This window comes from Heptranchias perlo, chromosome 28 (genome assembly GCF_035084215.1).
Source record: "Heptranchias perlo isolate sHepPer1 chromosome 28, sHepPer1.hap1, whole genome shotgun sequence".
NCBI lineage: Eukaryota > Metazoa > Chordata > Chondrichthyes > Hexanchiformes > Hexanchidae > Heptranchias > Heptranchias perlo.
The window spans coordinates 7,812,116-7,828,661 of NC_090352.1; the positions used below are offsets into that span (position 1 = coordinate 7,812,116).

Genomic DNA, 16,546 nt, shown 5'->3' on the forward strand with positions numbered 1-16,546 from the left:
TGAAATTCGTCTCGGGCTCGATAGCGCAAATCAGGCGCTAACGAATCAGCAGCACCTTTTACACCCTGTCCAATTTGCTTTTCCATTCGTCAAAAAAAAAGTCGGGTGGAGTGTAAAAGGGGCAGGGTGTAAAAAGGGCTGGGATATAAAGGGGGCAGGGTGTAAAAGAGGCGGGGTATAAAACGGGCAGAGTGTGAAACGGGCGCAGTGTGAAATGGGCGGAGTGTCAATCGGGCAGAGTGTGAAACGGGCGGAGTGTGAAACGGGCGGAGTGTAAATCGGGCGGAGTGTAAAACGGGCGGAGTGTGAAACGGGCGGAGTGTAAATCGGGCAGAGTGTAAAACGGGCGGAGTGTGAAACGGGCGGAGTGTGAAACGGGCAGATTGTGAAACGGGCGGAGTGTGAAACGGGCGGAGTGTGAAACGGGCGGCCGATTTCACCCCCTATCCCTTCAGTTACACAGCTGTTCAGATGTCAGGAGAAGATTAATTACTACAATATTAAGCCTAGATAGCAAAGGTAATGATACAAAGCATGCATTCCCTGTCTACAAAGCCTTACTTCCTGTTGTCATGTTCTTGTCATACTTTTGTGTCAACTTTTTGCTATTAGAAATCCTTATGTCCACACTGGATATGGAAGCAGCCTATGTAAACTTGTCACGCTGCAATTACACCCTCCTGCCATCAGTGGTGCTGTAGCAGCTCTGTTTTCCATCTCTTCGCTCCTCAGCATGGACTGTAATAAACTCCTGAGCTCCAACCAACTTCCCAAACTGCCCTAAGGTTTGCTATTTAACTATAAATAATAATATGAAATCAGAACAGAATATACGAATTTAAAATGGAAATTAAATAATGCCCAGGTGCTTTGGTTGAATTATCCCCCGCCCTCTAACCTCGTTTCATCTGGAGACTACGCCTGGTCTTGGTTCCCCATTTGCCACAGGAGATTGACTAGTCTTAAATAAAATCAGTTTCTGCTCATTCTGCCTTCTCTTCTTCCCTTTTCATCCTATTTTCATTTCTGTGACTGTTCTTCTTTGCCCATCCTGTCAGCCATTTTGGAGTGATTTTCGAAGAACTGGCCTTTGGCTGAAAAACCAGCTTCGCGGGAGATTTATGGCCGGGAATTTCCTTAGAGCGGCTACCACTCCTCCACTGTAACTCTGCCGAGGTGTGACGGGAACTCCGTTTATGAGCGTAAGTGAGGTTTACGCTGCACTTCCATCGGTGGCGGAGCGCGAGGGGCTCCGAGGAAACTCCTGGCCTACGCCAGCAAACCCAGTGCCAAAAGTGTAAAGGTGATATTTGTGGGTCGTCACCAGGTCTGTCTTAAAACGTATCACTACGGGCAGCACTAATGCCAGACAAACCATTTCATTGGCAGTCCACAATGCCCAATCGTGCCCAGGGCTATGAGGAAAGAGCGGGGGAGTGGGACTAATTGGATAGCTCTTTCAAAGAGCCAGCACAGGCACAATGGGCTGAATGGTCCTGTGGGATTCTATGAGATGATCTATATCTGGAATGCTAAAGGATGCCTAGTCTTACCTTGATTTCTCACTGTGCCACTCAGTCCAGTGACTCTACAGGTGATTTGAGCTGTTTCATTTTGATTCGCAATATCGGGCAGGAGGATTGGTTGGAAGTCCGTGAAGGTAACTGGAGTTTGCAGAAGAAGCAGCGCAATCCCTTCACCTTGATTGTCTAGAATGTAACTCCTTTTGATTTTGTATTTTGTTGCATTGGGAGAGCCTGCGCAAACATACCTAAAGGAACTGGAACGGATAACACAAGCAAACTTACTGACCGCTTCAAAAACACAAGAGAATCCCATGGTACAGGAAAGAAATACAGGCAGAATCTGACCCACAGGCAAAAGAATGGGGGGAGAAAGGAGTATAATAGAAAGACAGGCAGACAGACAGACAGACAGACACTACTACTACACATGATGGGATCACTCTCGTCTCTGATTCAGAAGGTTGTGGGTTCAAGTCCCACTCCAGAGACTTGAGCACAAAATCTAGGCTGACACTCCAGTGCAGTACTGAGGGAGTGCTGCACTGTCAGAGGTGCCGTCTTTCTGATGAGATGTTAAACTGAGGACCTGTCTGTCCTCTCGGCTGGACGTAAAAGATCCCATGACACTATTTCGAAGAAGAGCAGGGGAGTTCTTCCCGGTGACCTGGCCAATATTTAGCCCTCAAACAACATCACTAAAACAGATTATCTGGTCATTATCGCATGGCTATTTGTGGGATCTTGCTGTGCACAAATTGCCTGCCGTGTTTCCTACATTAGAACAGTGACTACACTTCAAAAAAGTACTTCATTGGCTGTGAAACGCTTTGGGACGTCCTGAGGTCTTGAAAGGCACGATATAAATGCAAGTCTTTCTTTCTTTTACCAGTTACCCAGAATGAGAAAGTGTTTCATCCCCAGTACAAACATCCATCACTTTGACGAGCACCAAATTCATGAAAAAATGTATTCAAAATTATTATACTGTGATGATGCATCGTGACGTGATCTAACAGCTTTCTACAATTCCACCCTTTGTAAATTGGGCAGGGTATAAATTGGGCGGGGTGCAAATCAGCCCGGGTTTAAATCAAGGGGTCTGTAAATTGGGTGGGCTGTAAATCAGAGGGACGTAAATTGGGCGGGATTTAAATCAGGGGGTGTAAATCAGGCAAGGTGTAAATCAGGGGGTGGAAATCAGGGGGTGGAAATCGGGGGGGGAAATTGGGGGGATATAAATCGGGCGTGGTGTAAATGGGCGGGGAGTAAAACGGTCGGGGTGTAATTCGGGCGGGGTGTAATTCAGGGGGTGTAATTCAGGGGGTGTAATTCAGGGGGTGTAATTCGGGCGGGGTGTAATTCAGGGGGTGTAATTCGGGCGGGGTGTAATTCAGGGGGTGTAATTCGGGCGGGGTGTAATTTGGGCGGGGTGTAATTCAGGGGGTGTAATTTGGGCGGGGTGTAATTCAGGGGGTGTAATTCGGGCGGGGTGTAATTCAGGGGGTGTAATTTGGGCGGGGTGTAATTTGGGCAGGGTGTAATTCGGGCGGGGTGTAATTCAGGGGGTGTAATTCGGGCGGGGTGTAATTCAGGGGGTGTAATTCGGGCGGGGAGTAATTCGGGCGGGGTGTAATTCGGGCGGGGTGTAATTCAGGGGGTGTAATTCGGGCGGAGTGTAATTCGGGCGGGGTGTAATGTTAGTCAGGACACTCTTCTGGATTACTACAGGGTACGGTGGTGTAGTGACTATATTACTGAACTAATAATCCATTGAATTTGAGTTCAAATCCCACCATAGCAGTTTGAGAATTTTAGTGTAAAAGTGTAAAAAATCTGGAAGTGAAAAGCTGGTATCAGTAAAAGTGACCATGAAGCTGTTGGATTATCCGAAAAACCCAACTGGTTCATTCATGTCCTTTAGGGAAGGAAACCTGCCGTCCTTACCCGGCCTGGACTATACATGACTCCAGTCCCACACCAACATGACTTACTCTTAACTGCCCTCTGAGGTGGCCCAGCAAGACACTCATTTACCTTCTCATGACAAGAGGGGAGGGGCAAAATGCCAACCTTGCCAGCGACGCCCGCATCTCGAGAATGAGTTTTTGAAACGGTGCCACGAGTCCTTAGAATGCACGTGAATAGGATGTTGGTGACTTTGACTCAGTTTAACACCTCATTTGAAAGACTGCACCTCTGACAATGCAGCACTCCCTCAGTACTGCACTGAAGGCTCAGCTCCCTGCTTAAGAACTCAAAGGAGATGAAAAGGAATTATTACTGAGGAACAATGGTCTTTGTACCTATTACCAGCACAGCTTCGAGTGGTCAGCACCCATCGGTTGGAGATAAGAGAACCTTGAGAGCGACTCCTGGTTAGAGAAACCACTGACGGGCATCCACTGACAGGGGAACCTTCACAATCTGGTTCAATTTAAAACAAAACACATGTCGGATTATATCCTAAAGAAAACTCACCGAATGTAATGTGCAACACAGACATTTCAGGAAGTAAGTTAGGGCCCAAATCTTTAGACTTGAGGTAAATTGTCCTCTTCTATTATTGATTGGCAAAAGACAAGGGCCCCGGTATTAGCGGGAAGGTGGGATGGCAGCGGGGGGGCGATTGGGCGCGTGGTAAACTCGCATGAACCAAACTTACCGTTTCCGACGCGATCGCATGTTGATTGGTCGGGATTAACGTCCTCTCCGGGTTTTGCGCCCGGCAGCGAGGCTGAGTGACAGACTGGCCGCCATCAGGAGCTGCAAGGCGAGGGGGGGGAGGGGCGGGAAAGAGAGAGAGCGAGAGACGCCCTCCGGCACTAGAACGGAAGACCGGGGGGTGGGGGCAGAATGGAAGATCCAACAATGGACTGGAAGACTGGGTGGGGGGAATAGGGGAAGATCGGGGGGTGGGGGGGAGTGGGGAAGATCGGTGGGGGGAGAAGGAAAGATCGGTGGGGGGGGAAGATCGGGGGGGGAGAGGGGGAAGATCAGGAGGGTGAGATCTGGGGGAAATCGGGGGGACACGGGAAGGTGAAGAGGGGGACATCGGAACGGGAGACATCAGACATCGGAGCAGGTTTCAAAGGTCGGTGCATTTAGTGTTTTCAATTCATTGCATGTTTTTTTTTAATTTAATTTATTTTGTTTCTCGTTCCCTGGTTTCACCAGGCGTGAATCAGAAACGGTGAGCAAGCCGCCCAGGTAAGTTAAAAATCGTTCTCATCACTTCATCTGTCACAGGTAAAGTGCCTGAAGTACCTCAGTGAGGAACGTTTGGCTCTTTAACAGTCATCCCGCCGGCTTTAATTGCCGGCAAGACTTCCGGTTTCGGGTCGGCCACGCACACAGAGGTGGGTCCCGAGGAAACTCAGAAGCCAGCGGGTTGGAGCCGGCTTCCGAACCCGATCGGGATTTGCGTGATTTTCGGAGCTCCCCCGCTTCCAAACCCACCCACATTTGCCTCCTAAAATCACCCCCAAGGAGTCATCTTGGTACTTTACGATGTCTAGTTTTGTAACACAAAAGCTGATTTGCGTTGTTCTGTTACATCTTGGCCACCATTGCTTCACTGCTAAACATTCGGAAAGGTTTCATTAATTTAGTCAAAGTCAGGCATAGATACGTTGCTAAGAATAAGTTGGAATGAGTGTGAGTGCCTTTAAATAACCAGATGCAGCACAAGCCTTTTGGGAACGCAGTCTGCACCATCTATAGCGGGTGTGTTGGTGTTAACGTGATTTGCCCGCTGTACGCAATGGACAGTAAAACCAGAAGGGGATGTAACCAACGTTTTCTTAAAAAAAAGGGGGAAAAATTCGATAGGGCCCGTTTTTGGGCGCTGATAGCGTGATCCGCATTTCCCCGCGCCCGATGGCCCCTACGCAGGCAGCAGGTGAATTTCGAGCTGCCTGCTACTCACCATGTTATCTCCGTGCTGCCCGCGCTGCTGAGAGGCTGCACAGAGAATGAGGAAGTCGGAAATGGGGCGTGCACAGCGCACGTCATCAACAGCCTGCACCTCTTCAAGGTGCAGGTGCACATTTTAAATGGGACATGCACAGTCCACTAGAAGGAGGGAAAGATGGCCGCAAGAATGGCAGGACTGGCACGAGAGTGGGCCGCACACTTCTCCGATGATGCACTGGAGGCCCTGGTGGAAAGGGTGGACGAAAGGAGGGCCAACATGTAGCTGCAGGGTGGCAGGAGACCCTCCAGACTGCAGCTCTGTCGGCATTGCCAGGCTGTGGCCCAGGAATTGAACGCCAGGAGCATGGCACCACGCACATGGGTGCAGTGCCGAAAGAAGTTCAATGATTTCACATGAGTGGTCAATGCAAGTGTCAAGTGGCACATCCTACCAACTGCAGCACTGCTCTAGGCATCACGTCCCCCATCACCCATCCACCAACAAATACTGCCCATCCATATGTAAGTATATCCTTCCTTAGATAAGGAGACCAAAACTGTACACAGTAGGCCAGGTGTGGTCTCACCAGAGCCCTTTATAATTGCAGCAAGACCTCCTTAGTCTTATACTCCACCCACCTTGCAATAAAGACGAACATACCATTTGCCTTCCTAATTGCTTCCTGTACCTGCACATTAACTTTCTGTGATTCGTGTACAAGGACACCCAAATCCCTCTGACTACCAACATTTCTTAGTCCCTCAACTTTTAAAAAAATTCTGCTTTTCTATTCTTCCTATCAAAGAGCAGCAAGAGAGGGGAAGACCCAGGGGAAATCTACAATACAAATAGTACAAACAGTTGTTCAAGAACAAGTGAAAGGGAAAAGCGTAGAGCAGCGGAATGAAAGTGTACTTTAGGCACGACAGATAAAATAAAAACGAGAAGGCGTAAGGCGATTAACCCAGCATCAAAGCTGTGGCAGGGGGTTGGGAACCTGAGCAGGGAGACAGAGGAAAGCGTGTCAGGAAGGGACAGAAGGTATGGAGTAAAAGGTAAAGTGTTAAAAAAGGAAAAAGCAGGAACTAAGTGTCACAAAACATATTTGAAAGTTCTTTATCTGAATGCACGTAGCATTCGTAACAAAATGGATGAGTTAACGGCACAAATAACTACGTACGGGTATGGTCTTGTGGCCATTACAGAAACATGGCTGCAGGGTGACAACGACTGGGAATTAAATATGCCAGGGTATTTAACAATCAGGAAGGACAGGCAGGAAGGAAGGGGAGGTGGGGTGGCTATGTTAATAAAGGAAGGAATCACTGTAATACAGAGAAATGATATTGGGACAAAGGATCAGGATAATGAAACAGTTTGGGTAGAGATAAGGAATAATAAGGGGACAAAAACACTAGTGGGCGTAGTATATAGGCCTCCTAATAGTTGCAACTCTGCTGGAAGAAGTATTAATCAGGAAATAGTCGGGTATATAATAAGGGAACAGCTATAATTATGGGGGATTTTAACTATCATATTAACTGGACAAATCAAATTGGGCAGGGCAGCCTTGAGGAAGAGTTTATTGAGTGTATTAGGGATGGATTTCTTGAGCAGTATGTAACTGATCCTACAAGGGGGCAAGCAACCTTGGACCTGGTCCTGTGTAATGAGCCAGGATTAATTAATAATGTCCTAGTTAAGGATCCCCTTGGAATGAGTGACCATAACATGGTTACATTCCATATCCAATAAAGGGTGAGAAGGTTGGTTCTCAAACAAGCGTACTGAGCTTGAATAAAGGAGACTATGATGGTATGAGAGCGGAATTGATTAAAGTGGACTGGGAAAATAGATTAAAGGGTAAGACGGTACATGAGCAGTGGTGATCATTTAAGGAGTTATTTTACAACTTTCAAAAAAAAAATATTCCACTGAGGAAAAAAGGGTGTAAAAGAAATGACAGCCATCCGTGGCCAAGTAAAGAAATTAAGGATAGTATCCGACTAAAAACAAGGACATATAAGGTAGCCAAACTTAGTGGGAGGATAGAAGATTGGGAAGTCTTCAAAAGACAGCAAAAAGTAACTAAAGGATTGATTAAGAAAGGGAAGATAGATTATGAAAATAAATTAGCAAAAAATATAAAAACAGATAGCAAGAGTTTCTACAGTTATATAAAAAGAAAAAGGGTGGCTAAGGCAAACGTAGGTCCTTTGGAGGATGAGACCGGGAAATTAATGGTGGGAAACATGGAGATGGCAAAAATGCTGAACAAATATTTTGTTTCAGTCTTTACGGTAGAGGACACTAAGAATATCCCAACACTGGACAAACAGGGGGCTCTTGGGGGGGAGGAGCTAAATACAATTAAAATCACTAAGGAATTGGTACTCAGTAAATTAATGGGACTCAAGGTGGATAAATCCCCTGGACCTGATGGCTGACATCCGAGGGTCTTGAGGGAAGTGGCAGTAGGGATTGTGGATGCTTTGGTAATAATTTTCCAAAATTCTCTGGACTCGACAAAGGTCCCGGCAGATTGGAAAACTGCTAATGTAACACCCTTATTTAAAAAGGGTAGTGGACAGAAGGCGGGAAATTATAGACCAGTTAGCCTAACATCTGTGGTGGGTAAAATTTTGGAGTCTATTATTAAGGAGACAGTAGCGGAACATTTGGATAAACATAATTTAATAGGACAAAGTCAGCATGGCTTTACAAAGGGGAAGTCATGTCTGACAAATTTGCTTGAGTTCTTTGAGGACATAACGTACAGGGTGGATAAAGGGGAACCAGTGGACGTAGTGTATTTAGACTTCCAGAAGGCATTCGACAAGGTGCCACATAAAAGATTATTGCTCAAGATAAAGAATCACTGGATTGGGGGTAATATTCTGGCATGGGTGAAGGATTGGTTATCTAACAGGAAGCAGAGAGTTGGGATAAATGGTTCATTCTCGGATTGGCAACCAGTAGCCAGTGGTGTTCCGCAGGGGTCGGTGCTGGGTCCCCAACTCTTTACAATCTATAGTAACGATTTGGAGGAGGAGACCGAGTGTAACGTATCAAAGTTTGCAGATGATACAAAGATGGGAGGGAAAGTAGAGAGTGAGGAGGACATAAAAAACCTACAATGGGATATGGACAGGATGGGTGAGTGGGCAGAGATTTGACAGATGCAATACAATATTGGAAACTGTGAGGTTATGGACTTTGGCAGGAAAAATCAGAGAGCAAGTTATCTTAATGGCAAGAAACTGAAAAGTACTGCAGTACAAAGGGATCTGGGGGTCCCAGTGCAAGAAAATCAAAAAGTTAGTATGCAGGTGCAGCAGGTGATCAAGAAGGCCAACGGAATGTTGGCTTTTATTGCTAGGGGGATAGAATATAAAAACAGGGAGGTATTGCTGCAGTTATATAAGGTATTGGTGAGACCGCACCTGGAATACTGCATACAGTTTTGGTCTCCATACTTAAGAAAAGACATACTTGCTCTCGAGGCAGTACAAAGAAGGTTCACTCGGTTAATCCCGGGGATGAGGGGGTGGACATATGAGGAGAGGTTGAGTAGATTGGGTCTCTACTCATTGGAGTTCAGAAGAATGAGAGGCGATCTTATTGAAACATATAAGATTGTGAAAGGGCTTGATCGGGTGGATGCGGTAAGGATGTTCCCAAGGATGGGTGAAACTAGAACTAGAGGGCATAATCTTAGAATAAGGGGCTGCTCCTTCAAAACTGAGATGAGGAGAAACTTCTTCACTCAGAGGGTGGTGCGTCTGTGGAATTTGCTGCTCCAGGAAGCTGTGGAAGCTACATCATTAAATAAATTTAAAACAGAAATAGACAGTTTCCTAGAAGTAAAGGGAATTAGGGGTTACGGGGAGTGGGCAGGAAATTGGACATGAGTTTAGAGTTGCGGTTAGGATCAGATCAGCCATGATCTTATTGAATGGCGGAGCAGGCTCGAGGGGCCGATTGGCCTACTCCTGCTCCTATTTCTTATGTTCTTATAAAAACTGATTGCTATCGCTCATTTAAGGGGAAGGCTAATCTCAAATGAGGGGTCATTTTATGAGTTTGTATTGAGGGAGTCTTGCTTACCGGCAGTGCAGATTGGAAACAATGGTCCAGCCATTAGTTTAAAGGTCAGAAAATCATGGGTTGCATATAGGGTTGCCAACCCTCCAGGATTGTCCTGGAGTCTCCAGGAATTAAAGGTTAATCTCCAGGTCACTGCTGCGAGTACACGCAGGAGAAAAATCATAGGGGCGTTAAAAAGTGTTTTCTTTTCATTTTCTTTGAATACTTTTATTTATTAGTTCTAAAACTATACCTTCCACCTCCTGCCCCGCCCAGGCCGCCGCGGTGGCGGTGTGGCCCTTATCACCAAATCACACTTTGGTCTGTCCCTCTACTCCTCTGACACCTTCTCCTCCTTTGAGCATCTCACCTTGTTCCACCCCTCTCACCTCTCCTTTAAAATTCTTGTTCTCTACTGCCCACCCAATTCCCAAGGCAAGTTTCTCACCGGGATATCTTCACTGCTTTCCTCCCTCAGTCTCTGAATCGAGCAACTTCTCATCCTTGGTGATTTCAACCTCCATCTCAATTTATCATGCCCTCTCTCCTCTGAGTTCACTGCCCTCCGATCCTCCCTTAATCTTTTCCTCCATATAAACTCCCCTACCCATATTCACAGCCACCTCCTCGACCTTGTCATCTCACGTAGCCTCTCTACTCCTAGCGTGTCGATCACGGATAAAGCCATCTCTAATCACTTCCTTGTATCCCTCTCCACCCACATCCCCCTTCCCCCTCCCAACTCCACTTCCTTCTGTGTTCGCCCCAGAAAGGAACTCTTCCCCCAAGTCATTTACAACGGCTCTTACAAATTCCCAACTATCTAGCCTTTGGCCCTACATTCACCACAGCATTTCTGCAGCTACTGATCTGCTCAATCACACCCTCACCTCCACCATTGACGCCCTTGGCCCATTAAAACCATTACTCTCTCTCTCACCCGAGTCATTCCCCCTGGTGCGGCCCCCATCTCCTCTCCCTAAGTCCAGACTTCCGTTCATCGCTAGATCTGGCTGGATTACAGAAAGCACTACTGGGTCCTGCTCTCCTCTGCCAAAGCTGCTCACTATTCCAGGATCTTCCTGGAAATGCGAAGATAACCCCCGGCTTCTATTCTCCACTACAAACCGTCGTCTTAAACCCCTCTCCCCTGCTTCCTCCACCCTCACCAACAGGTGCGGGGAGCTTATGGACTACTTTGTCACCAAGATTGAGACCATCCGTTCAGCTGCCTCTGCCGCATCCCTCTTTTCCCCTAGCCCACCAAGTCAAACTTCCTCTACGGTTCCCCCCTGCCCTAGCCCTGAACTCCCATCTTTCTCTAGTTTCTCCCCTATCTCCCCTCATTCCCTCCCCGAGCTCATCTTGTCCACCCGATCCACCTCCTGCTCTCTCGACCCTATTCCCACCAAACTGCGGACCACCAAACTTCCCTTCCTGGCCCCGATGTTAGCTGATATTGTTAGCAGTTCCCTCTCCTCAGGTACTGTCCCCCTCCCCTTCAAATCTGCCGTCATCACCCCCACACTTGACCCCTCTGACCTTGCAAACTATCGCCCCATCTCCAACCTCCCTTTCCTCTTCAAAGTCCTTGAACGTGTTGTCGCCTCTCAAATCCGTGCCCATCTTTCCCACAACTCCATGTTTGAATCCCTCCAATCAGGTTTCCACCCTTGCCACAGCACTGAAACAGTCTTTATCAAAGTCACGAATGACATCCTGTGACTGTGACCTATCCCTCCCCATCCTTCTCGACCTGTCTGCAGGCTTTGGCACTGTTGACCACACCGTCCTCCTCCAATGCCTCTCCTACATCATCCAGCTGGGTGGGACTGCGCTCACCTGGTTCCATTCTTATCTATCCATTTGTAGTCAGAGAATCACCTGCAATGGTTTCTCTTTCCACTCCCGCACTGTTACCTCTGGAGTCCCCCAAGGATCTATCCTTGGCCCCCTCCTATTTCTAATCCACATGCTGCCTCTCAGCAACATAATCCGAAAACACAACGTCAGGTTCCACATGTACGCTGCATTAGGGTTACGACATCCAGCTCTACCTCACCACCACCACCCTCGACCCCTCCACTGTCTCTGATTTGTCACATTGCTTGTCCGACATCCAGTATTGGACGAGCAGAAATTTTCTCCAGTTAAATATCGGGAAGACCAAAGCCATTGTCTACGGTGCCTGCCACAAACTCCATTCTCCAGCCACTGACTCCGGCCCTCTTCCTGACCACTGTCTGAGGCTGAACCAGACCGTTCACAACCTTGACATCCTATTTGACCGTGAGATGAGCTTCCGATCACATATCCGCTCAATCACCAAGACTGCCTACTTCTAACTCTGGTTACTGCAAAGGCTATGGGCCCCGACAACATCCCAGCTTTAGTGCTTAAGACTTGTGCTCCAGAATTAGCCACGCCTCTAGCCAAGCTGTTCCAGTACAGCTACAACACTGGTATCTACCCGACAATGTGGGAAATTGCCCAGGTATGTCCTGTGCACAAAAAGCAGGACAAATCCAATCTGGCCAATTACCACTCCATTAGTCTGCTCTCAATCATCAGCAAAGTGATGGAAGGTGTCGTCGACAGTGCTATCAAGCGGCACTTACTCACCAATAACCTGCTCACCTCAGTTTGGATTCTGCCAGGACCACTCGGCTCCAGACCTCATTACAGCATTGGTCCAATCATGGACAAAAGAGCTGAATTCCAGAGATGAGGTGAGAGTGACTGCCATTGACATCAAGGCAGCATTTGATTGAGTGTGGCACCAAGGAGCCCTAGTAAAATTGAAGTCAATGGGAATCAGGGGGAAAACTCTCCAATGGCTGGAGTCATACCTAGCACAAAGGAAGATGGGAGAGGTTATTGGAGGCCAATCATCTCAGCCCCAGGACATCAGAAAGGATATTATTAAACTAGAAAGAGTGCAGAAAAGATTTACTAGGATGCTACCGGGACTTGATGGTTTGACTTACAGGCAGAGGTTAGACAGACTGGGACTTTTTTCCCTGGAGAGTAGGAGGTTAAGGGGTGATCTTATAGAAGTCTATAAAATAATGAGGGGCATAGATAAGGTCGATAGTCAAAATCTTTTCCCAATGGTAGGGGAGTCTATAACGAGGGGGCACAGATTTAAGGTGAGAGGGGAGAGATACAAAAGGGTCCAGAGGGGCAATTTTTTCACTCAAAGGGTGGTGAGTGTCTGGAATGAGCTGCCAGAGGCAGTAGTAGAGGCGGGTACAATGTTGTCTTTTAAAAAGCATTTGGACAGTTACATGGGTAAGATGGGTATAGAGGGATATGGGCCAAGTGCAGGCAATTGGGACTAGCTTAGTGGTATAAACTGGGCGACATGGACATGTTGGGCCGAAGGGCCTGTTTCCATGTTGTAACTTCTATGATTCTATGATCACTGCAGGAGTTCTTCAGGGCAGTGTCTTTGCCCCAACCATCTTCAGCTGCTTCATCAATGACCTTCCCTCCATCATAAGGTCAGAAATGGGGATGTTCACTGATGATTGCACAGTGTTCAGTTCCATTCGCAACCCTTCAGATAATGAAGCAGTCCATGCCTGCATGCAGCAAGACCTGGACAACATCCAGGCTTGGGCTCATAAGTGGCAAGTAACATTTGCGCCAGACGAGTGCCAGGCAATGACCATCTCCAACAAGAGAGAGTCTAACCACCTCCCCTTGACATTTAATGGCATTACCATCGCCGAATCTCCCACTATCAACATCCTTGGGGTCACCGTTGACCAGAAACTTAACTGGACCGGCCACATAAATACTGTGGCTACAAGAGCAGATCAGAGGCTGGGTATTCTGTGGCGAGTGACTCACCTCCTGACTCCCCAAAGGCTTTCCACCATCTACAAGGCATAAGTCAGGAGTGTGATGGAATACTCTCCACTTGTCTGGATGAGTGCAGCTCCAATAACAATCAAGAAGCTCGACACCATCCAGGACAAAGCAGCCCACTTGATTGGCACCTCTTCCACCACCTTAAACAGTCACTCCCTTCACCACCGGAGCACTGTGGCTGCAGTGTGTACCATCCACAGGATGCACTGCAGCAACTCACCAAGGCTTCTTCGACAGCACCTCCCAAACCCACGACCTCTACCACCTAGAAGGACAAGGGCAGCAGGGACATGGGAACAACACCACCTGCACGTTCCCCTCCAAGTCACACACCATCCCGAATTGGAAAAATATCGCCGTTCCTTCATCGTCGCTCGGTCAAAATCCTGGAACTCCCTTCCTAACAGCACTGTGGGAGAACCGTCACCACACGGACTGCAGCGGTTCAGGAAGGCGGCTCACCACCACCTTCTCAAGGGGCAATTAGGGATGGGCAATAAATGCCGGCCTCGCCAGCGACGCCCACATCCCATGAATGAATAATAAAAAAAACATTGTTCGTCACCAACCCTGCCTCAGCTCACCTGCTACTGAAACCCTCATCCGTGCCTTTCTTATCTCTGGACTCGACTGATCCAATGCTCTCCTGGCCGGCCTCCCACCTTGCTCCCTCTGTAAACTTGAGCTCATCCAAAACTCTGTAGCCCGTATCCTATCTCGCACCAAGTCTCATTCCCCCGCTGTGCTCGCTGACCTACTTTGGCTCCCGGTCCAGACATGCCTCGATTTTAAAATTCTCATCCTTGTTTTCAAATCCCTCCATGGCCTCACCCCTCCCCATCTCTGTAACCTCCTCCAGCCCTACAACCCTCTGAGATCTCTGCACTCCTCCAATTCTAGCCTCTTGCACATCCCCGATTTTCATTGCTCCACCATTGGCGGCCCTGCCTTCAGCTGCCTAGGAAACTTGCATTTACATAGTGCCTTTAATATAATAAAACGTCCCAAGGCGCTTCACAGGAGAGTTATCAAACAAAATTTAACACTGAGCCACATAAGGAGATATTAGGACAGGAGAGGTAAGTTTTAAGGAGGGTCTTAAAGGAGGAGAGAGAGAGGTAGAGAGGCGGAGAGATTTAGGGAGGGAATTCCAGAGCTTAGGGTCTAGGCAGCTGAAGGCACGGCCATCAATGGTGGAGCGATTAAAATCGTGGATGTGCAAGAGGCAAGAATTGGAGGAGCGCAGAGCAGTAATCCAACCACGGTGCCCACTATTTAAAACAGTCAGTGGCAGCACTGGCACCAACATATTAGGGACTCGAAGTTGGTCCTGCCATCAGTAAGCATCAGACATCTTTATCAGGAAATTGGGGAACCCACAGCCTTCGATTTCCTGCCCGTTGATTTCAATGGATGGAACATCTTGGGAAACGCTCCCATTATTTCCCAAGAGTGGAAGACCCGCCAGCATCACAAACGGGCAAGTCTGGAATAACACCAGGAAGAGGAATGGTAAACTGGTGATGGCTCGGATGCTTACTGCAGGACTGAACCATGAGGGCTCCAGGTTCTGATCCTCAATCTGTGCCAAGTTAGTTGGAGCTCGGCCCAGCACAGCAGTAGCTTCACTGCAGCTGCCTCCATCTCTAAGGCTGGATTTCCGCCCCCTACTCAATGTCTGATGACTCCAGCTGGGAGGTACATGAGTGGGGATATCAGGTGAGCACAGGATTGAGTTCAGCTATGAATGCCTCCCATGGTTGAGGACACTGCTAACGCTCACTGCCTACGCCCACTTGGGTGAGGTAGAGGAAGGTGGAGGGAGCCCTTGGAACTGTCCTTCATGATGAGTCAACATTTTCAGGAGAGAAGAGAGGAGAATTGCAGAGGAAAGAAGAATTGAAATTAGAAAGAGAATGATGGGCAAATTGGAATGTGGAGGTCAGCCTTCCCGATTCACCGCCTCACCCTATTCTGCCCACTAACGCCTAAATTCCAAGGGTGCCCGCATTGTGTGAAACTCTACACTGGGAGTGCAAAGTGGCTCAATTGGCCCCAATAATCCAGTTACAGTTCTGGTATTGGTACCCCTATTAGAGATGAATGTGGGTTGAGCACCAAGTTATTCTGCCCCACCCGTACTGTTCTCTAGTCAGTGTGCCCGCTCTTTAGGATTTGTGATCGCCTCACTGCGAGATTACCAGGAATCGAATCTGTCATGGATCGGTGGGGAACTAATATTGGGCGGCATCTTCAAGCTGACATCGCACATGATCAAGAGCTGAGCTTTGTGAATAGAACTGCTTTCTCACCAAGAACACCACGAATCAGTGTGATAGATCCCGTTATCAGTATCAGGAGTATGAATCCGCTGATGATTGGAAGGTATTTATAACAACAGCGGCACGATCTCCTATTGCCCTCAGTCTTCACCTTTGCCTGATGGGACATATCGAGTTCATTATTTCAATATGATATACACGAGGCAATTCCCTGTATCAATCATTAAAGGCTGCAGAGTGAATGACCTTGGTTCTGTGTCCTTGGCACGGACTCTCACCCACCAGGAGCACATTGTGGAAAATCGTGCTGGCGCAACCCTGGGCTTTACACCCGCTAGCTTTAACTAAGGGCTGTGCTCACATTATTTTCTGATATATGCTCCCAGCGGGTGCTTCTCTACGTCAGGAGCACAAGAGCAAAACACTTCACCTTCATATCACTGCCCGGGGTCAGCCGTGACTCAGTGAGTATCACTCTCGCCTCTGAGGCAGAGGGTTGTGGGTTTGAGTGCCACTCCAGAGACTTGAGTACATAATCCAGGCTGACACTTCAGTGCAGTACTGAGGGAGTGCCACACTGTCAGAGGTGCCGTCTTTCAGATGAGATGTTAAACTGAGGCCCAGTCTGTTCTCTTACGTTGTCGTAAAAGATCCCATGGCATTATTTCGAAGAAGAACAGGGGAGTTCTCCCCAGTGTCCTCCCCAATATTTATCCCTCAACCAACATCATTAAAACAGATTATCTAGTCATTATTTAATTGCAGTTTGTGGGACCTTGTTGCTCGCAAATTGGCTTCTGTCTACATTACAATGTGACTACACTTCAAAAAGTACTTCATTGGTTGTAAACTGCTTTGGGATG

General features: G+C 47.8%; 1 protein-coding gene across 2 annotated transcripts in view; it reads right to left on the reverse strand.

Annotated features, from left to right (window-relative positions):
* The window catches only part of LOC137344817 (serine protease 30-like), a 107,721-nt gene that overhangs the window by 3,728 nt on the left and 87,447 nt on the right, over window positions 1-16,546 (reverse strand). For both annotated transcript variants that reach the window (XM_068007993.1, XM_068007994.1), the window contains exons 3-5: window positions 15,714-15,840; window positions 3,830-3,950; window positions 1,554-1,780 (exon numbers count right to left, since the gene is read on the reverse strand). In XM_068007993.1, the coding sequence (XP_067864094.1) occupies window positions 1,554-1,780; window positions 3,830-3,950; window positions 15,714-15,840 (475 nt within the window). The remainder of the gene's footprint in view (window positions 1-1,553; window positions 1,781-3,829; window positions 3,951-15,713; window positions 15,841-16,546) is intronic.